The 26,576-nt window shown below is 51.7% G+C and overlaps 1 protein-coding gene across 1 annotated transcript; it reads left to right on the plus strand.

Moving 5' to 3' along the window:
- The first annotated feature begins 1,961 nt into the window (after positions 1–1,961).
- On the plus strand, positions 1,962–26,576 carry LOC116951082 (protein phosphatase Mn(2+)-dependent 1K-like). Its single transcript, XM_032969467.2, has 9 exons — positions 1,962–2,370; positions 10,324–10,451; positions 13,036–13,333; positions 17,551–17,744; positions 18,325–18,425; positions 18,629–18,794; positions 20,075–20,219; positions 20,999–21,133; positions 22,062–26,576. The coding sequence occupies exons 3-9, from the start codon at positions 13,073–13,075 to the stop codon at positions 22,191–22,193; spliced, it is 1,134 nt and encodes a 377-aa protein (XP_032825358.2). The 5' UTR covers positions 1,962–2,370; positions 10,324–10,451; positions 13,036–13,072; the 3' UTR covers positions 22,194–26,576.

Here is a 26,576-nt window from a genome sequence, read left to right on the forward strand (position 1 = left end):
ACAATTCTCACGACGTTTCGGCCACAACAGAAGTAGCCGTCCTCAGGTGAAGAAACAGAACTGTCGGAATTGGAGCGCTGTCTTGCCGACAGTTCTGTTTCTTCACCTGAGGACGGCTACTTGTGTTGTGGCCGAAACGTCGTGAGAATTTAATTTTATTATGTTTTATTTATATTATTTTATTATTTCCCTTCTACGTGACTTTACCGAAAGAACCAAGAAGATGAATCCCTGCAGTCACGAAAGCTTTAAATGGAAATAGTATTTGCATGTTTATTTATTTACCGTTGCTATACTTTGCACTCCTATCCATTTTTTATCGTTTGTTGTAACGTTCTGACCCACCCCGACTGGAATGTCTGTGAAAAAGAGCTTAACAGCTCATAAGATTTCTCCTGTAGTATAAATAAATATTCTGATTCTGATGTTACTTTCCCACGCCAGGGAGCTCTCTAAGAGCCCCCCTCTCTATGGAGTGCTTGACCTTATACCCTTGGACGCCGGCAAGTAAGGGGCCGTCCATACATGACGCCACGCGATTTTGGACGATTTTTGACCCCCCTCATCACACGGCGTCACAAAAAGTCAGACCCCCCCCCTAAAATATGACGTCACAAAGTTCTACCCCCCCTCCCCAAATAAAACATGCTTCAAATCGTTTAAAACTATTATCATTGTAGTGCATATTTAATGTGGCGCTGCACTCGGATGTTGTAGGAGAAAACATTTTTTCGGTAAAGTCACGTAGAAGGGAAACAATAAAATAATAAAAATATAAAACAATAAAATTATCACGACGTTTCGACTGCAACACAAGCAATCATCATCAGGTGTGAAAACCACAACAAGAAAATTTGGAAAAAGTGGTTTTCACACCTGATGATGATTGCTTGTGTTGCAGTCGAAACGTCGTAAGAATTTTACTATTTTATATTTTTATTACTTTATTGTTTCCCTTCTACGTTACTTTACCGAAAGAACCAAGAATATGAATCCCTGCAGTCACGAAAGCTTTAAATCAAAAGAGAAAACATTTATTAAAAAGTATATTTAATTAAGTTGCGCATTTTGATGTGACGTCACATTTCTCACCCCCCCCCCCCCCTCGTCACACATCGTCACAAATGTCTGACCCCCCCCCCCCAGGTGCGTGACGTCATTTATGGACGGCCCTCCAACGTGCTTGAAAGAGGTGGGCATACGGCGTTACCCACACTTCACCTCACCTCACGCGCGACCCTGACGATCGGCTGTGGTGTCCCCACGTCGTTGTTGAAAGCCCAGCGTGCTAGAACGCCCACCGCGACATTTACAGCGGTCCCTCCGACGGCACAAGGCATAGAGTTGGTTGTAATAAGGGGCCGTTCATAAATGACATCACGCACCTAGGGGGAGGGGGGCGGTCAGACATTTGTGACGATGTGTGACAAGGGGGGGGGGGGGGTTGAGAAATGTGACGTCACATCAAAATGCGCAACTTTAAATAAATATAGACAATACGTTCTACTTAATTAAATAGATTTTGTAATAAATGTTTTCTCCTACAACGTCAGAGTGCAGCGCCACATTAAATACGCACGACAATGACAATAGTTTAAAGCGATTTGAAGCAAGTTTTATTTCAAAAATGGAAATATGGTTTGGGGGGGGGGCAAGAGCTTTGTGACGTCATATTTGAGGGGGTGTCTGACTTTTTGTGACGTCGTGTGACGAAGGGGGGAGGAGTCAAAAATCGTCAAAAATCACGTGACGTCATTTATGGATGGCCCCTAATAACAATTGCATGCGCGTAGCGCTCTCGTCATCGCGGCGACGAGTCAAAAGAGGTCAGGGGAATTGATACGTCGAGGGGGCAGGTCTAAAAAGGGGGAGGGTAAGGGGGCTCGTTCCTCCCCCGTCCAATCACAGCGGGATCTCGACCGCCACGTGGTGTGCCAAGCTCCCGGTGACGTAACGACGGGAGTCACGTGAGCCTATATAAGGGCGGCGGTCGCTGGAGAGCACCGCTCAGACCTCGCCGACGCGCGAGGAGGGTCGATGGCGGTGGTGCTGATGCTGCTTACTGCAACGCGGCTCCGTTAAACGTACAAATTATCGTCTCTCTTAAGGGGGGTGACACGGTTGCCTCGAGCGAATGCACCACGCAAACATTGTGCTGGGGTGGGTGGTTTCCCGCCCCCTCTCCCCAACTCTTCAAAGTTTGGGAGTTTAAGGCGATAAGCCCCGTCGGCTTTATCGGTGATATCGGCTCTGCGAGGTGCGTGAGGCGCTCGGAGAAGGATATTTATTTGAATTGGTGTGCAGCTGAAGAGTTGAAACTAAGAGGCAAGCTGACCGAGTTTTAAAGCGCGCTCCGGGAATGGATTAAGGGTAAGGAAAAGGCGACGTTTCGGACCGTGGTCCCTTTTTTCACGGCACGTTGTTTGGCTTCATCCGTGTGCAATAACGTGGCGTTATTAACGTGGCGTTATTGACGAATGTGTTGAGTTTTTTTTTTACGTGTGCGTGTGTGTAACTTGTACCGAGCCAACACAACCGAAATGTTTAACTTGAGGTGAGGTCGGTTAATGTCTGGACAAAATGTACAATTGGTGTACTGGTGTACAGTGCATGTGTTATGTATACAGTACGCCTACGCCGTAATGCATGTACGATACACGGCGGGCGAAATGCGTGTACACATTCGCTATGCCAATTTTTTTTAACGTATGATTTAGCAAGCGTTACTCGCGACGACACACGCAACACAGAAGGCATTCGCGATGACTAATTGCACCGAATATTAAATATCGTCGTGGTCGTTTTGCGCACTGTACCGTGTGCGACAATGCAGCGCCAACATAAGGCGACGCTTCGTCGCCGAACGCACGGTGCTGGTTACTACTGCACACATTGTGTTTGAGTGCAAAGTACGGTACACACGTTTTAACAGTGATACATGATAGGGCACCGAGGTGGGTGCCATCTGCCTAACCTGCGTGTGGAATCGCAACAGCGCCGTGATGCGCGCGTGTGTCGATGGGTGGTGCGTTCAACAGCTGCCCACAGAGAGAGAGAGAGCGGGGGGCGATCCACACACCGCGGGCCACTAATGCGTGCGCATGTAAACACAGCCCCACGCTGCCTGCCCTGTCATCCTACACTCATGCTGTACACTCATCCTGTACACTCTCTACTCCGCCCGCTCCCTCCGCTCAGCCCGCTCCCTCCACTCTCCCCGCTCCCTCCACTCAGCCCGCTCCCTCCACTCAGCCCGCTCCCTCCACTCAGCCCGCTCCCTCCACTCAGCCCGCTCCCTCCACTCCGCCCGCTCCCTCCACTCAGCCCGCTCCCTCCACTCAGCCCGCTCCCTCCGCTCCCTCCACTCAGCCCGCTCCCTCCACTCAGCCCGCTCCCTCCGCTCAGCCCGTTCCCTCCACTTCTCGTAGCTCCCTCCACTCTCCCAGCTCTCTTCTCTCCTCTCCCAGCTCTCTTCTGTCCTCTCCCTGCTCTTTTCTCCACCTCTCCCCGCTCTTTTCTCCACCTCTCCCCGCTCTATTCTCCCCTCTGCCAGCTCTCTTTTCCACTCTCCCCGCTCTCCCCTATTCCAGGGGTGGGCAATCTCATGTCCACCGGCCGTAGCCGACCCGCGACTTCAATTCACACGACCCCAAGGAGGCCTACCAAACGATATCTTTCCGTTCCTGGCTGGTCTTCGAATTCGACTCCACTCTGCTCTCGTCATCCTCTTCTCTAAACTCTCCCCCGTGTCTCCACTCGTCCTCTCCTCTCTGCAGTACACTCTGCTCTCTCCATTCCACCAGCAATCGCCCCTCCATATCCCTCTCTTTGCTCCTCCTCCCCTTCAGTGTTAATTGATTTATTGTAGTCGAAGGCTTGATAACTTTCATCCACTCATCGTCACTGTTAACTTTGCAATCCGTAAGCCAATTTGATGGCGAGTATATTTGTCACTAATTTGGTAAACACATTAACACTTGAAACCCATCGCAGCAACAGGAGAATGTGCGCAGGCTGGAAACGAATAGATGTAACAACAACACGCAAAGGTGCTGCACTTGATGCCCACAAAGGGCAGGAAGGCCCGACTCCCATCCGTAAGCCTTTGGGTACTTGCAGTGCAGAGAAACGCAAAACCCTCGAGCCGAGGCGGGAACAGGGGCAGGAGGCCGGCAGCACGGGTGGCAAGGGGGGGGGGACACGAGTCCCAGACCATGGGGGCAGCGGAGAAGAATGAGCGCCCTGTGTGAATCTTTGGACAACAAATATAAAAAATGACAACGAATCACAATGTGTGTTCGTTAAGAGTGTAGTGTGCGATGATGAACGTGTGTGTGTGTGGATTGGTCTGGGTGTTAATTCATTCCAATATTTTGTTAGGCTGGGCAGTCTCTCATCTACTGCTCTCAATATGTGTAAAGTACGTTTACTCTCTGCCGCATGTGTTTTCACTTGATTAACATGAACAGGAATCGTGCCAGACACCGCAATGCAGGACCTTTCTGTAAACCCGTCTTGCTTTCCTGGGGAAACGATCATAATAATACAGGAGCAAAGGAGTTGCTTCTAGATGGAGCGAATGGATATTGTTATTAGGGGGGAGTGGACAATTTGGGCAGCTGTAAGATAAGCTCTAATCGTCATGAAATTGGTACTCATTTTGTGGCTCTGACTGTTATCCTGGAACCCAACTTTTGTGCTGCCAACTTGCCATTAAGGCTTATGTCATCAATAGTGCCAGACAGTTTGCCAATATTGCATTCTCAGCCAGTCTCGTTTTGTGTTAAATTTGGTCAAACTGGTTCTCGCTGCCTGTGAACTCCATCCCCGTCTCAGGAATGTTTTAGTCGCTTAATTCTTACCTAATGCCGGCGGCGTGGTGTGGTGGAGTGGTTGGCATGGGCCCTGGTGCAAGGCATAACATGGGGGTCCTGCCTTTCTGTCCGCCTTCCCGGGTAAAGGGGTCTTTGTAGCCCGGCACCTGGGACCCGCCAGCCTCTGATCCCTGGTGCAGTTGCACTCCCTGCACACTCGATGTCTGTGCCACTCTGTGATAGACCGGTGGTCAGTGTGGGCCGGTGTATGTTGGCCCTTCAGACGACAACAGACGAGTCTACCGGCACTGTGCAGAACGGTTCCTATCCCTATGCTACACTGTTTCCACAGAGGGGGAGACAATGAGTGTCAGAGTGAAAGGGTGTGAGGGTTTGTACGAGCGTGTGTGTGAGTAGCAGTGAACGTTATCTGCGGAGCGAATAGGTTTCATACTTCTACATTTACGCTTTCACCACTGATAATTAATCCTGCCACTGTGCACCAATCTAGAAAGCATGGTGAAGGAAGGAAGATGATGAGCAATAATGGCAAACCGGCCTGCACTATTGATGGCATAAGCTGTGAGTTGGCAAAACACGGTTTGGGTAGCAGGTGACAACCTTCATAAGGGGCCATCCATTGAGTAGGTACGCAAAAATCTGTAAAATAAAAACTTGACCCCTCTCCCCCTCCCTGTATGCACGCGTACTTTTTACCCCCCACCTGCGTACGTATGCTTGACGCACCCCCCCCCCGAACCCTATAGAAAGGCCGATATTTAATCTATGCAGAAACGATAAAGGATTAATAATATTAACGTGTTTAAGCAAACAGTCCACCGCTGGCTGCTTTAAAGAATTAAGTTGCTTACCTTTAAAAAGTTTGTCTTGTGTCCGCTAGGTTAAAACGCCGACTGAACCCAGTGGGACAGGTGACGCATTCTAGGGGTTTCGTCAACACGCGCAATGTCAGACTGAAGCACAGCAGCGTGATAGCTGAAGTCAGGGGTACAGTGGCATACAAGTGGACACCTCTCCCACAGTCCTACTTCTTCCAGTAGTACTTGTCTGACAACTGAAGAAACTGAACTGTGGCTCATTTGAAGGCCAATGTAGACATTATTATCGAGGCTTCACCCCCCCCCCCGCCCGTTTCCTATGCATACGTACATTGTCAGTAGACCCCCCAGACGCAAGCGTACGCATTTGGGTTAACCCCCTTCCCCCCTCCATGCGTACGTACTAAATGGATGGCCCCTAGCCACAACATCTCCTAACCTCCATTTACAGCTTTTTTTGTTAGATCTAACCTCATTGTTCGATTACTTTGTTTTTTCACTGTGACACAGGTACGCTCGCCACATTGAATAATAATATGAATAATGCCGTTGATTTTTTTTTCCACCAAAGCCTCATTGAGCCTCAAGCCTCAAGGGGTGCCCTGCTGCATTGGAGGGTTTGGCAAATTCCTTGTGTTGCTTCGTGTGGGAGGAATCAGAAAATCCCATCTCCTGCCTCACATCTCAGCCCCACGCCTACAACACCTGGCAAGGCCAGATGGTGATGGGCCAAGTACTAACCAGGCTTCAGCCTGCTTAGCTGCAGAGCTCTTACGAGACCGGGCACATTCCGGCCACGTTCTGAGTGATTTGTTACAGAGGTCATGTCAATAGCTCTATCTTTCCCTTTGGTGCTCTTGGCTGTTTGAAAATCCCGCTAATGTTTTACGCAGTGCAAATATGGGAACAGATAATCATCCCAGGTAGTAGGCTGCCAAAAAAAACATCGAATAAAGATTTACAAGCTAAGATGAAATTATTACAGGGGGAAAAAAACATTCACCCACACTCATTAATTAAAAACAAGTATTGACGAGCAATTCTAGATTTAAAGCTTTCGTGACTGCTAGGATCCATACTCTTTGGTTCTATTGGGTAAAGTCACGTAGGTGAAAATAAAATAACAAAAAAAATTAACAAAAAATCACGACGTTTCGGGCACAACACAAGTGGCCTTCATGACGTGAAGGGACGAGACGTTTCGGCCACAACACAAGCGGCCTTCATCACGTGAAGGGACTAGACTGTCTCGTCCCTTCACGTGATGAAGTCCGCTTGTGTTGTGGCCGAAACGTCGTGATTTTTTGTTAATTTTTTTGTTATTTTATTTTCACCTACGTGACTTTACCCAATAGAACCAAAGAGTATTGACAAGCATTTCTATGGAGAATGTAAACAAAGCAGCAGATAAACAGACATTACAACTTTTTTTGATATTTGTCCACATAAAAGCAAAATTTTATTCCACATCACACCACGCAGCCTTCTGTGAGTGTATAATTCGACAACATTGGTTTTACGTGATAACTCTGGACAAGTTTCGTCATTGAAGTGTCAAACCAGGACTCCTAACTAATGGAATACATCCTTACCTATAACCATCTGGCAGTTCACCAGCATTGATTCAAAACAAGCCTGACTGCTGATGAGACGCAGAATGTCCAAACTGATCCAGAGTTTGAGTGAATGTACAGTGAGGGAAAAAGTATTTGATCCCCTGCTGATTTAGTACGTTTGCCCACTGACAAATAAATGATCAGCCTTTAATTTTAATGGTAGGTTTATTTGAACAGTGAGAGACAGAATAACAACAAGAAAATCCAGAAAAACGCATGTCAAAAATGTTATAAATTGATTTGCATTTTAATGAGGGAAATAAGTATTTGACCCCCTCTCAATCAGACAGATTTCTGGCTCCCGGGTGTCTTTTATACAGGTAACGAGCTGAGATTAGGAGCACACTCTTAAAGGGAGTGCTCCTAATCTCAGCTTGTTATCTGTATAAAAGACACCTGTCCACAGAAGCAATCAGATTCCAAACTCTCCACCATTGCCAAGACCAAAGAGCTCTCCAAAGATGTCAGGGACAAGATTGTAGACCACTAGGCTGGAATGGGCTACAAGACCATTGCCAAGCAGCTTGGTGAGAAGGTGGCAACAGTTGGTGCGATTATTCGCAAATGGAATAAACACAAAATAACTATCAATCTCCCTCCACCTGGGGCTCCATGCAAGATCTCACCTCGTGGAGTTGCAATGATCATGAGAAGGGTGAGGAATCAGCCCAGAACTACACGGGAGGATCTTGTCAATGATCTCAAGGCAGCTGGGACCAGAGTCACCAAGAAAACAATTGGTAACACACTACGCCGTGAAGGACTGAAATCCTGCAGCGCCCACAAGGTCCCCCTGCTCAAGAAAGCACATATACATGACCTGATGCCCGTCTGAAGTTTGCCAATGAACATCTGAATGATTCGGAGGACAACTGGGTGAAAGTGTTGTTGGTCAGATGAGACCAAAATGGAGCTCTTTGGCATCAACTCAACTCGCCGTGTTTGGAGGAGGAATGCTGCCTATGACCCCAAGAACACCATCCCCACTGTCAAACATGGAGGTGGAAACATGCTTTGGGGCTGTTTTTCTGTTAAGGGGACAGGAGAACTTCACTGCGTCAAAGGGACGATGGACGAGGCCATGTACCGTCAAATCTTGGGTGAGAACCTCCGTCCCTCAGCCAGGGCATTGAAAATGGGTCGTGGATGGGTATTCCAGCATGACAATGACCCAAAAACACGGCCAAGGCAACAAAGGAGTGGCTCAAGAAGAAGCACATTAAGGTCCTGGAGTGGCCTAGCCAGTCTCTAGACCTTAATCCCATAGAAAATATGTGGAGGGAGCTGAAGGTTCGAGTTGCCAAACGTCAGTCTCGAAACCTTAATGACTTGGAGAAGATCTGCAAAGAGGAGTGGGACAAAATCCCTCCTGAGATGTGTGCAAACCTGGTGGCCAACTACAAGAAACGTCTGACCTCTGTGATTGCCAACAAGGGTTTTGCCACCAAGTACTAAGTCATGTTTTGCAGAGGGGTCAAATACTTATTTCCCTCATTAAAATGCAAATCAATTTATAATATTTTTCACATGCGTTTTTCTGATTTTGTTGTTGTTATTCTGTCTCTCACTGTTCAAATAAACCTACCATTAAAATTATAGACTGATCATTTCTTTGTCAGTGGGCAAACGTACAAAATCAGCAGGGGATCAAATACTTTTTTCCCTCACTATGCTGCTGAAGAGAAGCACTCCCAGAGATTCCTCGATTGCTCAATAACAGTGATAGTGCTGTCATGTTAGAAAGGTCAATTTGGTCAATCCATTTATCCTTTTTACTTCGTATTCACCTTCAGCCAACCAGCTGGGGACCAGGTGAAATTCCTTGTTGGAGTTTGAATGAGCCTGCAAAGCACTGGGATTTATAAAATAAATGCCACATTCTCCAGATATTATGAAGATCCGGAGACCAACACACACCCCAGCCTCGAGCCCTGTGTCAGTAGAGTTATACAAACCTAGTCAGATGCGCACACATCTACCGGATTACAAGACGTTCCCCCAACCATTGCTTTAAAATACACGGGGGGGAAATGCCACGTCTGATAATCAACACAATACGGTACCACTCTGTGGGTGGCGAAATGTGGACAGGCCAGTGAATACACTGGCCCCATAATGGGAAATTGGAATTTGCAGCGCTGGCTCATGACCACGAACAGAGATGAACACCGGGCGTTGCTCAGCAGAGAGACGTTCACTTCGGCTGTAAACGTGAACGGCCACTCGTTCAGCAAGCCGTGCCGAGCCACGAGACTACACACAAGGATGTAAAGCTGGCACTGCTGCCATATATGTACAATAACAGTGCAGAGCAAGACTCGTGGCTCATACCACAGTCACTCTGCATTATAATACCCCACTTCTTCTCTGTGCTCTATGCAGTAGGCGTGCATGTGTAACCAGATATTTATAACTCTATTGTTCAGGGGATGCGTCTTTCCTTCCCGAGTGTTTCATAACTCAGAGAATGTGGTGTTTGTGGCGATGGTGCCCTGTGGTGGTGACTGACCAGCCTCACCACCAACTCCCAAGTCCTCACAAGCTGAGGCCTAACTGTTTAATTTCCCCCTATCCCCATCAATAGAGAGCGGCCAGGTGGCCTAGCAGGAATTAGCGGGTTATGGGTTCAATTCCGGGTTGGGGGTCGACTCGTTCAATCGTACCTCGGGTCCATCTTATGAGTACCACCTTGTGGGGAGTTCGGCAGTGGTTGTTGTACAAAGAGATTCACCTCTGCTAAAGGAATGTGGCATTTCCACCATTGGCTCTGGACTGCAAACAGAAGATGAGCACCAATGCCTCAACGCTCATTTGAGCAGTAAATCGCTCTGCCTTGACCATCAAGCTTGACCCCACTGAGACTCGCAGTGCCCTTGGCTATAAGAGCCGTCACACGTGACGTTGGGATTGCGTACCCTGCTTGCGACTATTATACGCCCCGGGCTCGTCAAGAGTGAACTTCTCCGGGGCAAACCCGTTTGCACTAGACCAGACGACTGGATGTAACGGGGTCGATATTTCACCGTGTGTTATTTTCCTCTCCCCCCCCCGCAGCCCAGATAACTATCGGGACGAGGGGGCAAGTCCTGAGCAGCTCGCCCTGCTGTTGGACACTGTTGTCCTTGCCCCACCTACAGACGCACACACCTCTCAGCTCGCCGGCGGCGTACGTCACCGTTCAGGTACAACGAAGGTGGCGATGCTGCCGCGAGTGCCATCACGTGTCTCGCCGTGCGATCGCGCTTCTCGCTATGTGGCGATGAAGTCACGGGGTGCTTGGGTTGCGCAATGTCACGGTTGTTTAACTCGGCATTGACCCGTCCGGAGCGGTTTCTTCCTGAGCAGACCGGCGATGCGCGTGTGAGTTTACATTCGAAATTTCTTATACGCATCTCGGGGCACTCACATTTTTTATTTTTTTTTACACAAAACGAGAATACATCGGGTGGCACGGCACTAGAGCAAGCGACTCGCATTTAAAAAATAGATTGCGAGTTCAAATTCTGTTTGGGAGTTTGGCTCGGCCCATCGTCCCTCCACGAGTCGATTAAATGAGTACCACTCTGTTGGGGAAGTCAACAGTGGTGGTCCTATGGATCGACTCGCCCCCCTGTGATGAGATTGAAGGAAATGCTCACGTGAACAGGAAGTGACTTTGACTTCGTCTCGTGTCTGGAATGCGCCAGTACCTCTGTGTGTGTTTTTCTTTCTGGCGCTTATTTGTTTATCCCACTTGGTCGTTAGGAAACAACTAACGGCCTTTACAATAATAGCAGCTCTCAGCTCTCCGCGTTACATGTTCTCCCGGGGAATGTCCTGTGCCTCCCCTTCGTAGAATGGAAACGTGCGTATTTACAGGCAGTGATCTGACCCACACACATTGTGTTGGTTATATTTATATATCGCTTGGCCCCTGATTGGTCAAACCTGAATGTGGGACAAACACCCTCTCGTGTTCTACCACTGGACCCTATGTGCCCCTACCGCATGGACTTGTATGCCACGTGTGCTGTTAGTAACAGCCATCGACTCTGCCAGCCACCAGTCATGGCTCGCAGCAAGAAGTGGCCTGGGTTTGATTCTCAACTTTGGTACCTTTTCTGTGTGAAGTTTGTCTGTTCACCTCCTGTACTGCAGTGAGTGAGTGTGTAGAGTTGGTATGCTCTCCTTTTCTGCATGGGTTTCCTCCAGTTTTTCCATTTTCCTCCCATAGCTAAATAAAAAAACACAATGTAACTGGTAATGGCCAAAAACATCCCCATGCGCAAAGAGTACCTGCGTATTACTCACTTGGGATACCCGTCGCAACAACATCATCCCGTTACTCTGTTGTGTTATACCAGTGGTTCTCAATCAGCGGGGGTGCAGACTGCGGCGGGATTGACGGGCACGAGAGGTTTCCGACATGCGCGGGGAGAGCGGCAGTGTCTGCGTTGCAGCGAAAATGCTACCGATGGCTGGTTTTCCAGCGCAAAGCCTGGAGGCACCAGGTTGTTTTTCCACTGCAGAATCCGAACTGCGCCGCTAACGTCACGCGCAACGAGCGAGATGCACGTGGATCACGTGGTGACTTGCACACTTGCCCATGAATGGGGCAGGGGAAGGGTGGCTGTGGGGGCGTGGGGCCAGGTGGTCTTGATGATTGGGTGAGGTGGGGGGTGTGGGAGCACGATACCCAATAGGTTGGGACCACGGTGTTATACCCAGTTTGATGAATGCAACCACTATCAGTATACCCCACAGTGGGTAGAACATTACTGCGCCACATTAGAGCCAGCGTTGAGTAATCCTGCGTTCGTGTCAAAGCATCGGCGACGAAATTATATCCATTGATGTGTCCCACCCGTGACCTTCCGTGCTTGAGCACTGTTGATGATGTGAAGGGCCATGTAACGTTAACCGCTCGTGTCTGCGTCACTCTCGCCTGGTCACCCGGCCGTGACGGGCGCCGTATTGATGGCGCACGTCACTGTCGACCCCTGTCTTGCGTGTGTCTCAGTGTCTCAAGATATGTTTGTGTCTCTCCTTGTCTTTCAGAGTATCGCACCCCTGTTCTGTTCGGGTGGGGGGGCGTCCACATGTGGCCATTTAATGTCCATTCTCACTTCTGTCTCTCTCCATGTTACAATGTGTATGTGTCTCTCTCCAGCTCTCCCTCCCCGTGTCTCTCACCATCTCTCGCTCTCCATGTCTCTCTCATCTATGTCTTTACGTCTCTCTGTCTCTCGCTCCCTCTCCGCCTCTGTGTGTCTTTCTGTCCACGTCTCTGTTTGTCTCTCTCTGTCTGTCCCCAATGCACCTATCTCGCCGCTGTTTGCCCAGATCCGCACGTAACGTTGAGTCAGCGCCGGGGGGCCAATGACCGCTCGTGAATGCGACCTCCGTGTATGCCTCTGGCACCACCACATGTCACGTTTGGCTTGCGGAATCCGAGTGACGGCACGTGGGACTTGCGGCGGTGGGGGGTGGCGCTCCGGTTACAGGCCCCACAGTCCCACGCTACGTGCGGCGCTCCAGTGTGTTTACGGACGGCGGGTTAGAGTGACATTTGGACAGCCGTGCATAGTTAGCTGCGGTGACTCCATCTTTATAGCAACCCGAACCTATTTTTCTTATTAAACCACAAATTACTGAATTGAGAAACACAAAATAACACCTAACAATGTTGCCCCCTACTGTGCAAAGCTTGGCAGGACCCTCCTGAAAAAGAGCCCTTTGACTCGGAGGGGAAGGCTTTTGTTGTCTATTTTGTCCTCTGCCGCGCAGGATTCGGAACCGACTCGGCGCCGGCGCCTACCGTGGGATGGCCGCGCTGCTGGTGCGGTTGCCCAGGGGCCGGCACGCCGCAGTACTCACCGGGGCCTCGCGGGGGGCGGGCCGCCCCCACCGGGCCGCCCCCATCCCCGACGGGCCCCTGACGCGCTGCTGGTTGCACGTGGCGGCAGCGGCGCGGCGGTGGCGCGCGCGCTCGGAGCGGGACGACCGCCCCGCCGTGTGGGACAACTTCGGTATCTGGGACAACCGGTTACAGAAGGAGCCTATCATGCTGCCGCCCAGCATCAAGGTGTGTGGGCATCGTGAATTAATCAGGAATAATAGTAATCGTCATCGTCTAAACCCCTCCGTGATGCAGAGTACCTGGCATTGCTTCCCATTTCAACGATTCGGAGGGCATCCCCCTTGGCAGTTGTCCCTGTGCGGCACAAGTTGACTCAGCACTTGGTCTGCAAGTGGATTTTATTCTGCGAGGTAAGGGGCGATGATTGATGCCGTGTGTGTGATCCCAATTGAGTGATTTGCAGTGCCATTTTTTATTTGCCAAATTTCGAATTTTCCCGCTAGGACACTAACCTACCTATGGGATCTCTAATGTCTACTGTGAAGTAGATGGTGTGTATTTACTCAAAGTATTAACAAGAGCAGCTTGCCTGATTCGAATCGCGAACCTTTGCAACAAGCGGCAAACACTACCACTGGGCCATGTCACCACACTCAATAAATAATAACAGTAATGATACTTTGTAATGTATCATTTGTATTTGTTAAGCACACGGTTTTAATTATGACACCTTTTGGAGACAAGCGGGAAGGCAGCCAGAATCAGTATACTCCCACGCTCTGTGATCCTATATTGGCAAGTTTGGCCAACTCCAGCCCATTGCCACTCCCCATGTCATGTCGGTCACAGAGGTCGTTTGACCATACTTCGCCATGCAGGTTAACGTGGGTTGGTGAAGGGGAATCTACCGGTTCAGATGTCGCTGCTGGCATCTGGGACAACCGGTTGCAATTGGAGTCCATTCGGCTGCCGCCCAGCCTCGGCGTTCCGGAGTCACATGACCTTTGATTAACAATGTAAAACAATGAGAAAAATGTAAAGGCGCAACCCTGCAATTGCTCACTGGTGCCACTGCTGGTGGAAGGGCCTCCACTACAGGGAGCTCGAGAAAGCCGCTCAAGAGTGTTTTGGTCCACAGTGCGATGTATGTGGGCGGAAAGTGCTGTCACATGCTGCTCAGGTGCGTCATGTGTTATGGGGAATGGTGGCGCAGTGTTTAGCACACCGCACTACGGATCCAGCTACCTGAGGTCAATTCCCACTCGCAGCCAATACCAGCATCAGTGACGAATATCTGAATGGGTCCTGGGCCTCCTGTAGGTCAAACTTAGCCTTGAATGAGTACTTGGTGCAGTGTGTAAGCATCCCCACTGGGGAGACAAAGGTGGCTCGGCGCAGTGCTGGTTACACTGTGCTGGTTACACTACCCCCTTGTGTGTCATGTTTGGCATTCGTTGGTGCTCACTAACAGTACATTGCTCCAACAGTCTTAAGGCTATACGGGGATCTTTGTCTTTTATTATGAATGTTGTGTTGGGGGTGTAGCTGTCATTGACAAGGGCTTGGGGGTGTGTACGCCCACGTAACCTCAATATAAACGCGTCTTGTTTACACACTCGTCCTGCCCCCTTGACGTGAAACCAGCCAGGTGGTTTCTACAAAGTGCGTGGGGTCTGTTTTATTGTTCCGTGACGAAATCGGCGACCGAACCGCGAACGCGGCGCAGCGAGGAATGGAAACCGCGTGTCGGTAGAAGCCGCAAACGACCGCCGAATACCACGTTTTATATTTCCAGCACGGAGCGTGTTCCCGTCGTCGTGGTTGATCTGCCAGCCAAATGACCAGCGCGCACATTGCTTCAGAGTTCACCGGCATTGGCGCAAAAAAGCATGACCATTGCTGATTAGAAACTAAATGTCAAAACCGACATGCTGCCGATATCATGTACTGTCAGGAGGAATTGTTGCTGATGGGATGTGTAATAATAAAAAAAAAATTGTGCAGATTGACTGCTATAGGAAGGAGGCGAGTTGTCCGCTTGGGTATCTTGATTTTAGAGTCGACTGTGGTTCGGTTCACGCTGCTCTCCCTGTGCGATTGCCGATCATTGGCCATGGCAGCGCACGGTGCTGGTTAAGTTGCATATGAAGGGAAGAGTAAAGTAGACGGGGAATATCTGCGGTGAGGCCCGGCGTTTGGGGAAAACTCTTTTCGGCACCCAGGGCGACGTGGCCCGGCGGTATCGCAGAGGTTCGCAGTTCGAATCCGGCAGGCCGCCCTGGTTATTACTGCGAGTGTATGAAAACGTAAATACCACGCATCACAGTGGACTTTAAAGATCCGGTGACATCATTTGACAACAGAAGGGCCCATGGTGTGCTGGCGTCAGCGTCCAAATTTGCCAAGTTGGAGAATACACAGCAAATGACTCAATTGGGATGGCACACAGCAACATCGCCCCCTCCTGTAGAACTACTTTCATTATTCACGGCGGCATGAGGGCCTTCGCTATGAAGAAGGGGCATTGCCCGAACGTCGCCTATTGTATATATTTGTACTTTTAAGACCACAGGGTGTGATTGACAAACTTGTATGTATGTTGGACTTATTTCGTACCGTACGTAGCCAACCGTACTTATTGGAGGTGTGTGGCAAGGGCAACAAACTAAACGCAAAAGTCAGTTCTAAATAAATGGGTTTTCAATCTGGATTAAAAGCGTATCGCTCCAGTGGCTTCCTAATATCAGAAGGAAGAGCGTTCCAGACGGCCGCAGAAGCGCGTCTGGAAGCGCGAGTTTGTTATCCGTGCTTGTGTACCGCTGCCAAAGCAGCAGCACCAACCACTCTGCTTCCTGTTCACTCCACGCCGCTTGGTTATGTTTAGACTTGAGCAGCTGTCATTTATTCCACGCTGCCTTAATATCTCTGCCGACCCCCGGCCAGGGAACCGTCACCTGCCGATTACTGTCGGGGCTTTGGCACGCGCACTCATCAGCTCAACGAGAGCTCTCTGTTGCATCATCCATGGGCGCATCGTTAGTGCAGCCGGTTGAATTCCCCCTCGGCGTTTTCCAATGTTATTGTCAGGTGGGACTGAAGCATCACTCTGTATACATGTTGAGACTGCTTTCACCGTACGTAGCCGACCGTGCTAATCGCGGAGGTGTGGGGGGGGGGGAAAGACAGCAAACTAAACATAAAAAGCAACTCTCAAAAAGATAGTTTTCGATCTCGATTTAAAAGTGCATAGCTCCAGTGGCTTCCTTAATATCGGATAAACTGTGCCACATGTACTGTGTATTGGCTGAACGTCTTATTGATAGTTTATTGCTGTTGTGTTGGGAAGGAGCAGCTTACTGCGTAAGCTGCAGGAACGCAGAGCTCCTCCTGCTGTTTGGGTCTGGTACTGCTAATGGCGGGGCTGACACAACCAGGCTTGTTAAACGATAATCGGAATCGTTTTTTTTGTAATCGGTTACCGATTATGTGAACTCATGAACCGACAATCACGATTCCGGTGGGGGGGCGTTCGTAGGAAGCGTACCTACACTTTATCCCACGACGTCACCTGCCGATGAGGTGTGTACCTCTTTCTCCTCCTGGGTGGACGGAGGGGTGGGGGGCGGGAGGGTTTGAGAAACCTCTTCCCCCATTGTTTCAACTGCCGCGCCTGGAGGAAAGAATATAACTGGTGATGTCTGGACTACAAGTCCAGTGTGCTGACCACTACAACCACTCGCTTTTGTTTCCCAGCTAAAATCGTACACACGTTACACTTGTTGCTGGAGACATTTCAAACCGGTGACCTTTTTTTATGGGGTGTTTCATGCGATTTATTGTTAACGCCAAAAAAACAACTGGGCTGACAATCGTTCTGAACCACAGCTGGGCCAAAGCCCAACCGGTTCGGTAGATGTTTGTGGGCGTTGGGAGTGGACGACAACCACACCTCTCACCACCTCTTCCTTCAGGGAGCTCCGGCAAATGTTGTGTCGTCGACAGCCGGTCTCCAAAGTCTGCTCTTGACAGCGTCCCACCATTGGGCCCCGCGGGCTTCCTCCTGCTCGCTGACCTCTGGGTGTCGCTCGATGGCATAGCTATGGAATGTGCAGACAGCGCGACTACTCCTGGGCCCACGGGCCAGAAGGGGTCCAGGATCCCGAGCTTGAGTAGATTTGACAGAGAAGCCGTGCCAGCCCCGACCTCTCCCGCGACGAAGCGGAGGAGCGAGAAACTTGCCACGCGATGGGTTTTCACAATGGAGCACCGCCGTAGAACGTCGTCAGCTCGTTAGTCCTCGCTCGTCCGTGCGCAGCCCGGCTAAACCATCCCGCGGTTCGGCGCGGATCACGCGGGCTCGCCCACAGAGCCGGGCGGTTGATATCTCAAAGCCCCTCCCGTTAATTCTTGAACAACCCCCTCGCGTGCGTGCGTGCGTGCAGTACGGCAAGCCGATCCCGCAGCTGAACCTGGCGCGTGTGGGCTCTGCAAGCCAGACAGGCCGGCGCTCGGCCAACGAGGACCGATTGAGTGTGGGCGCCGTGGACGGCACGATGCTGTACTTCGCCGTGTACGACGGCCACGGGGGCGCCTACGCCGCCGAGTTCTGCGGCGCGCACATGAAGCGCTGCATCCGGTAACGACGACCGCTCCCCTCCGCCATACCCAGCACCGGATCCTGGGGAGGGCGGGGAGGGGTGGGGGGTGGGGTGGGCCCTGGTACCGACTGCTCCCCCCTTTAGAACCCTAAGTTCATGCAGTAGGGGGCGATCACTGCTGTGTATATAGCACCATTGAGTAATTTGCGGTGTAACTTTTCTAAATTTGGATCCGGATGCCCGGCACACATTGGCCAACTCGTTCAGATGTTAACTACCTCGCCGTGGTCGTGTGGAAATCGTGTGGATTTTTCTCCGGGTCCTCCAGTTTTTCCCTCCTGTATTTAGTATAAACACGCATTTAAAATATTTGGTTGCCAAAGATTTCCACATGATAAGTCACTATGTTGAGCTATCATTTGAGACGAGGTCACTTCTGAAAAAGAGTAGGTCTTACCTGGTAAAATAAAACATCGTTTCTCGCTTAGTGTTTAGTTTAATGCTCATTGCCAAGCAGATGGCACATATCTGTATAAATACACAGCGTATTATTTACTGGGGCAGCCTGTTAGATCCAAACCGCGGACCGATGCTGAGGCCCGCGTGTGCGCGACGCAGGAACCTGGTGGAGCAGGAGGAGGACCTGCAGGTGGTGCTGCGCCGGGCGTTCCTGCAGGTGAACGAGGAGTTCACGCTCGCGGCCCGTGCGCCCGGCAACGGTGAGGAGGAGCCACCTCGCGGCGGGCCCCGCTCGTCACACGGGCTCCGGACGCAGTCATTCGAATGGCAACAACAATAATCTCTGCGTTTATACGGAAAATCAAGTTGCCTTGCGTCGCAAATCGACGGATGTGGTTGATTTGACGTCGCCGATATTCTCACTTTAATTCACGTATCCGTGCGAAATTGACTCTGGCGACAGAGGCGCTGCTTCCGTGCGGCACCACGGCCACGGTAGCGCTGCTGCGCGACGGCGTGGAGCTGGTGGTGGGCAGCGTGGGGGACAGCCGCGCCATCCTGTGCCGACGCGGGTTGTCGCGCAAGCTCACCGAGGACCACACGCCCGAGCGCCGTGACGAGAAGGAGAGGTACCGCTTCCCCCCACCTCTCCACCGCTGCTCCCGCCCTCTCCGACGGCCACCCTCCTTCTGGCCATTCCTGTAGTAGAGCAAGTCCGTCGCGAAGGAAGACGCTGCTGTTGCTGTGTTTGACAGGCACAGGCTGCTGCGGTTTCACACTGAGGGGACGATGTTGCACCTGCAAACACACTTTAGTAATTGGCGGGTAATTTTGGGATTTTGCCATAAATTTGGACAGTGAAGCCAGCACACGGGCCTGCTGTTTTCGAATGACATCAGGATCTGTAACGTCCAGGTTAAGCTTGAAACCAAACCAAATGCGATGTTGTTTTTTTTGTGCAGACTGAGCTGAGACTTCCAACTAACTGCACGTAAGAACCCGGTTTAATCGTGGGCGGTTTCCTGGATTTGAACTCAGGTTCTCAGCAGTGCCGGGCCGGCGCTGTGACACAATGCAAGCTGCAAGAAATAACAATTTTGAGAAATAGATCGTGTTTGGAAGTCTGGCAGCTGGGAGGAAAACGTTTTTCATTTTGGGCAGAGACCACATTTCCTGGATCAAGAGTGCCGGTTTATCCGGCTGGGGCCTCTGGGCGCGCTGTTTGTCCTGGGCTCGGAGGGTTTGTGTGAAATCGGTGATGTCATTGCAAAGCAAGCCGAGTGCCTAAGCAGAGGAAATGAAATGACAGATTGTGACACGGACACACATGCGCATGCGTGTATATGTAACGTGTGCGCGTGTGCGGGACAGCCGGGCTCCGTCTGTTACGCTGGGGAGTAGAAATAACCCAACAACCCCGGCCTTCCCGGGAACTGAACCGGTAATAACATTGGCAATTGTGAGCATGGGCCCAAAGACCCAAGATGTCAAGTGGCCAGCAACAAACGGCACCATCGCAGTTGTAATAGACAAGAGTGTATAACTCTTGAATCGAGCAAAGTTATGATAAGAGCTTGCGACAAGAGACGATGATAGAAGGGATTCTAGAGTGGAGCAGTGCGTGGGAAGAAGCAGAAAGGTAATGCGAATCGGCTCATCGTCCCTCCGGGGTTGTTAAAACGAGTACCACTTTGTGCGAAAGTCGACAGCGGTTATTCTATGGAGAGACTCCGCCCCCACCATAAGAATGTGCAATTTTCACCGCTGGCTCTGCAGGGCTGTAAACAGGAGGTGAGCACAAATGGTTCAACGTTCATTTGAGCAGCTGGAGATCACTTGGACTCTGATGGATGGATGGATGGGAGATCTCTTTCCTCCCCTCTCGCTTTGTGTTACCGTGGCGGCGCAGGATCCAGAAGTGCGGTGGCTTCATCGCGTGGACGAGCCTGGGCCAGCCGCACGTCAACGGGCGCCTCGCCATGACGCGCAGCATCGGCGACATCGCCCTCAAGGCTGTGGGCGTCACGGCCGAGCCGGACACGCGCCGCATCATGGTCGACGCACACACGCACGCACGCACACACGCACGCACACCGCACGCACGCACACACACCGCACGCACGCACACCGCACGCACACACACGCACGCACACCGCACGCACGCACACCGCACGCACGCACACCGCACGCACGCACACACACCGCACGCACGCATGCACGCACACCGCACGCACGCACACCGCACGCACGCACACACACGCACGCACACCGCACGCACGCACGCACACCGCACGCACACACACGCACGCACACCGCACGCACGCACACCGCACGCACGCACGTATGCATGAGCGCACGCACTACGTATACACTGGGAAAAAAACATTCAACACGTTCGTCAATAAGCAATGGCCCTTTGTCACAACATGTAAAATGTGCTATGATGAAGGGCTGCCACACACGATCTGCCTATAGACTCTGTGGAGGATTCATTGTACTCCTGGGTGGACAGAGGACGGGGGTGGTGGAGGGGGCGATGCAGGGGGTTTAGAAACTTGCAGTATTGTTTCACCTGCTGCGCCGGGAGATTGAATGGAATCGGCGACCTCTGAATTGCAATTCCAGTTTGCTGTTCACCCTTCCAATCGCTGTGGCAGCTCCCACCTCCAGCTGGAGGACTGGAGGAGGCCGTGACTCGTAGGCTTGTGGCGATGCGGGCGACGCTACGTCGTACGGTCTACGAGAGTCCCGTCGCGGTTGTCGGTGGTTATTTTTGTTTCACGGCTGGCGAAACCCTCCGTGTAAAATTCACACTTTTTTTTCCCCGCTGTAGCTGAAGCACGGGGACGACAGCTTCCTGGTGCTGACGACAGACGGCATCAACGTCATCATGAACAGCCAGGAGATCTGCAACATCGTGAGCCAGTGCAACGAGCCCTCCGAGGCTGCTCAGCTGGTCGGTGAACAGGTACGGCACGAGCGTCAGCCACCCGGAAGCGCGGACACTAAACTAAAAAAAAATATTTTAAACCATAAACTATTTAAATTTTACTTTACCTGGTATAAGGCCCCCTGAGCTATTTAGCTCTTTTTCAGAAGCAACTTGGCTAAAAATTATAGCTCAATGAAGTGGCTTATCGCGTGGAAATGTATAGCAGCCAAATACTATTAAATGCGTTTTTATAAATGTGGAGGGAAAAACCGGAGGACCCTGAGAAAAATACACGCGGCCATGGGGACAGATATGCAAACTCCAAATATACAGCAGGTGTCGGGGTTGGGATTGAACCTACGACCTCCTGTATACCAGGTGAGATGGCTAATATCTCAACACTGCTGCTGGCTCGGCATCTCTCTGGAACTGAATTGGTGGCCCCTGACCCCCGTGCCTGAGTGTTGCTGCTGCGCAGCTGAATAATGTCGAGTTCCATTGTTTATGTAATCTATCACTCTATAGATGACATGCTCCATTGTCAAAATAATCAGATATTATGAATATCGTTGGGGGCAGAAGGTGGGAGGAGGGGGGGGGGAAACGTGTGACCTCTTTATCCACGCGTGTCGCTGGACGGGAGGTGAATGGATATAGTCAGCAGGGTGTCTGTTATGCGGGCCTTCCTTTTTAAAGAGGCCGAGTAATCAACCACAGAAAAGTCGCCCTGTGGCCACACAGGGACCGCTTTCACTGGGGTTGCCCTGTCCAATTGTTTCCGAGGAGCTGTGACGATGCAAGTCACTTGTCGCGTGTCAAGCGCCCTGAGCCGCCCCGGCGCAAAGGAAGGCACTTTATCGACAACAATTCGCTCGCTCACCGCTGTTATGACGATGATGTTGCTGCTGCTCCTCGTCTCGCTGTGACACGCGCCGTGTCCCCTGCGGCGGTGTGCATGACGCAGGCCATGCAGTACGGCTCGGAGGACAACACGACGGTCGTGGTGGTGCCGTTCGGCGCGTGGGGCAAACACAAGGGCGCCGAGGACAGCTACTCGGTGGGGCGTACGTTCACCTCCAGCTGGCGCTGGGCGTGACGCCGCCGCCAGGCACCAGGCACCCAGCATCCCCCCCCACGGCTCACAAGTGGAGGGGAGGGCGGGGGGCGCCTTTTTAGAATTCCGCCAGGGCTCACGTAGTGTTGAAGGGAAGTCGCCGTTTAACGGAGTTTTTAAAATACCGTCTGTTTCCCCGAGTGATTTTTTTTTTTTAATCCAGGACAATTTTCCTGTACGTGCTCTGTGTAAATATAAAACGTCGCACTTTTTACATGTGATTTAATTTTGCTGCTTGTTCTCAAACAGAAGCTCAATTTTTTTGTTGTTTACGAGCCGGGGGTCGGAGCCATGGCGCTGTGAACTCTGCGATCTGGGTTCAATTCCCCGCCAGTACTGGCATCGGTGGCGAGCGATATCTCAACCGGCCCGCACTGACCAGCACGGCGATGTATGTTCAAATGACCGTCGTCAAAGGCAAAGCGTGGGGAGGCCTTCATCCAGCAGTAAATTGATAACGGAATGAAAACCGTATATTATTGGCTAATTTAATTATCAAAAGCGGCCAAATTCGCAACGGTCACAGAGGTCATTGGGCACGAAAAATCTCTTCGATAAGACCTCGTAAAACAGCTGGCAAAATCGTCACGGTCATCTAAATGGCAGGGGCGGCTGTTACGTCAGTGGTGGTAGTTTGTACAAAAGTGCCGTGAGCGATGCAGTACTAAGGGACAGTTCTCTTTTCAATGACCAGTTCACCAAATAAATTAATACATTTCAGAATGGGGGCGACGAAACAGCGGCTTCCGGGTGCTGCGAGTGCGGCTCACTGTATGCGCAGACGCGTTGAAACTTCTCGGAGCAACTTTAATTGAAACAGGAAAAAATCTGCGGAAGTGGCCCGGGTCACTCGCCCCTTGGCAGCGAAGCCAGACGCAAGTACTCTGGGGGCGCTCTCACCGATTTCCAAATTTAAGAACTCCATTTCCACAGCAGTGCGAGAGAACCGGCCACGTGGCCCGCTTGGCGCACGCACCCCCGGTGTGTCTGTCGCTAACGCCGGAGAGACATGTTCTAGTGCACGCGTGTCTTGTGGCGCCCGGCCCCATTGAAGGTGTTGGTTTGGCGTAGGGCAGCGACGGGCAACCCAGACGAGTCGGTGGGCCACACGAGCGGCCCTCCACCTCAGTGGGCCACGAGCTTGACATCGTGCTTGTCCGCTAATCGTGACCCCACCGCTTGCCGCTAGACACGCCGAGACCAGGCCACCATGAGGGGCTCCACGTGCCGCAGGTTTCCCATCACTGGCGCTGCGCCGGGAGGTTTGGCTACCCCTGGTCCCGACCGTGAACGTGTGCCGCAGGAGCCGACGGAGCCACTGTACCTCGGGGCACATTGACAACCCCGACGCACGAACACTCCGAAGCACAGCTGCGAGTTGTATAGGTGGCATTTAAATATGCAAATTATACAAAACTGTAACCGAGCAGTTAATTCATGCGTGGCTTCACGGGGTTAGGCGGAGCGTTGAGAAGAAACGCTCAACGGGCGGCCCACACTCGCGTTACAAGCGGACGCGTTCAGTTCCGAATGCGTTAACCCTTCTTAAAGCGTACCGTACAGTGTTTATATATTCTGATGTGTTTGTACGGTAACAAGATAGTTGGCGCGTTGTACGCCGTCTTGAGCCGGCTGCGTGCGCACGATGTAAATAGTGACGCCGTGGCGTTCGGGCGTAGTCGGCGTGCGGCTCCGCGGGCTCGCCTCGCAGCAGCCGAAACTTTTGTAAATATCCGTCTTGGTTGTGGTTGACGATGCTGGCCACGCCCGGTGACAATCGTTGTAATCCACGTTGTACATTAGCCGCAGGAAGTCGCACGGCAGCATCGCTGTACGTACTTTAGTGTCAAGGCCAGGCTGCAGATCCCTGCACCTCTGCAAGGGACACGCGGTCAATCGGTTCTCTTAACAGCTGTGAAAACTATTTAACAGAGAACCAATTAAGACTTAATACGTTTGGGGGGCAACCACACGTTCACACAGCTCAGTCACTGCAAGAGGGCCCTCGCAGTGGCACAAGTGGCTGAGCGCATTGCAATTTGGTACGCAGTGTTGCTAGGTTGACAAGATTCCCCCCCTCTAGTTGCCCGATTAGTGTGAATAGGATGTTAGTAATTATAGATGAATATTGTTTGCAGGCTGTGTTTTAAGTGGTAGGCCTAGGGTTGCAACCTGTCCGGGTGTGACCCGGGCACCCCAGGAATTAGCACCTGTGTTCGGGTGGCAGCAGGATTTAATTTGTGCCAAGATCTGGAAGGGGGGGAGGGGTGTTGCCGTGTTGGGCTTCACTGCAGGATGTTGCACACTTCTGCTAGACTTAGGCTGACCGAGAAATCCATCTGGGTTTGTCCTGCGGACGAGGCTGGCCCCATGCGGTTGTGGGCAGTGTGAAGCGAAGTTGCGGGCCCAGCGTTCCTGTGCCCGGTTGAACAACGATTACCTTGCTGCAATGGAAACCGCAAATCATCTCCCATTGTGACCGGCCCGCCACTATGGTTCACAAACTTGTATCCCCTGTGTGTCTGCCCGACCCTTAGTCTTGATTTACGTACTGATCTCGTTTATTTATTCACGTGAAATGTAGATGTATGTACATTGTAGACCCGTGTTTATAGGCGTCCGTGTACATTTTTTACTGTAAGCAACAGATGGAGCACTTTTCCTCTGTCTAATGTCGCCGCCGTTGCGATCTGCGAGTGGCACTCGTGGGCGGCTGAGCGGAGAGCAAGATGCTGGTGGAAGTGATCGGGCTGGAAAGTTACAGCAGTGACTTGGCCTCTACGTGAAACAAAGTCTGGAGACGCGCTGTGCAAATCATCGATTCATCTCCATTCTAAAAGCTCGCACTGTGCGCTGCATTGAGCGGTGTGCTTACACATTTATTTGGTTGGATTCCTAAAGGCACGCTTGCTGGTAATGGGGTTCCTATTATTGCAAATAACTGGTTGGCTGCGGCACTCGGCACAATGTAAAAAATAATCGGTGATAATCGCGAATAAAATCGTGATAATTCATTGGATTACAACGGTGGCCTGGGGCATGGCGGGGGGGGGGGTTCAATTTCTCCCCCTCCCCCCACCCAGTGAAGGAGGAGCGCGCACAGGGGAGCTAATTCTACCCTGTACTTGAAGTGGCCTCTGCCACTTTCTGTCGGCCTCAGCCGAGCCACGTGTCCACGGCAGCCGCTACGCACGCACCCGTGATCCATGACCAGCGGTGGTGGCGGCGCGCATGCACGCGTGTCGGTATGCGCGTTGGCGGCGCCACTGCACGGCCCGAGGGCACCTGAGCGACCTCGTACAACCATGGCCCCAGCTGCTGCCCTTGGGAGTTTGCCTCTCGTTTTTCGTTGTGTACAGTACTCGCTTTACAGTACTCGGTTTGGATCGCACGCGGCAGCAGTCGTTGCTGCTCCCTGCTGCAAACTCACGCCCTCTCGCAGGCCAGGTGCCGAGCCAGCTTGTAGCTTGTGCCGCACAGGGACAGCTGCTGCCGTGGGTCCCCTAAGCAAAACCACTCGTGAATCATCGCCCCCCCCCCCCTACTGGCAGAATAACGCCCGCTCGTAAGCCAGGTGCCGAGCCAGATTGTAGCTTGTAGCTTGAGTCGCACAGGGACAGCTACCACTGCGGGTCCCCGAAGCAAAACCACTCGTGAATCATCGCCCCCTACTGGCAGAATAACGCCCGCTCGCAAGCCAGGTGCCGAGCCAGCTTTTAGCCTGTCACACAGAGACAGCTACCACTGCGGGTGCCCTAAGCAAAACCACATGGAAATCATTGGCCTCCCCCCCCCCCCCCCCCCCCCTTACTGGCAAACTCACGCCCGCTCGCAGGCCAGGTGCCGGAGTCACCTTGTGCCACGCAGGGATGGCTGCCACTGGGTGTGCCCTTTCGAGACGTGTCGAGGTGAGAAGTGATGCGAATTCGCTCGACGCGTGTGAAGAAACGCTCTGGAGACGCCGCGTCATCATCTGCAGAACCGACGCCGAGGATGACTTTGCATCGTGTGTCGGGTGGTGCTTTCGGTTCGGCGAGACGGAACTGGATGCACTTTTTGAGGACTGCTGTGGGGTTGTCTTAAGGCATCGTTTTTGGTGGCCCTGGAATTAAACACGAGTCGCGTCACGATGCAAGACGACGGTGTCGGCATGCATTGTGGGTTTTTGTTTTATCCCCATTCACGGCATGTGATTTTTTTATTATTACTGCGTTGGAACCCGGATCGTAGTGCATTGTTTGAGGTTATTATTGCGCGAGTTCTGTAATGTTTGCGTGGCTTCGTTGAGTGCGATACTCAAGTGTGCTGTAGGTTCTGTTGCAATATGGTTTACTCACTATCCATTAAACACGTACAGTATTCGTA

This window comes from Petromyzon marinus, chromosome 41, assembly GCF_048934315.1.
Source record: "Petromyzon marinus isolate PM22_M1 ecotype Great Lakes invasive population chromosome 41, UKy_Petmar_22M1.pri1.0, whole genome shotgun sequence".
NCBI classification, from domain to species: Eukaryota; Metazoa; Chordata; class Hyperoartia; order Petromyzontiformes; family Petromyzontidae; genus Petromyzon; species Petromyzon marinus.

Coding starts and splice junctions, on each gene's coding strand:
- LOC116951082 (XM_032969467.2), top strand. CDS start 13,073: ATGGCCGCGCTGCTGGTGCGGTTGCCCAGGGGCCGGCACGCCGCAGTA. Junction 13,334..17,550: donor TGCTGCCGCCCAGCATCAAG/GTGTGTGGGCAT, acceptor GCGTGCGTGCAG/TACGGCAAGCCGATCCCGCA. Junction 17,745..18,324: donor CACATGAAGCGCTGCATCCG/GTAACGACGACC, acceptor TGCGCGACGCAG/GAACCTGGTGGAGCAGGAGG.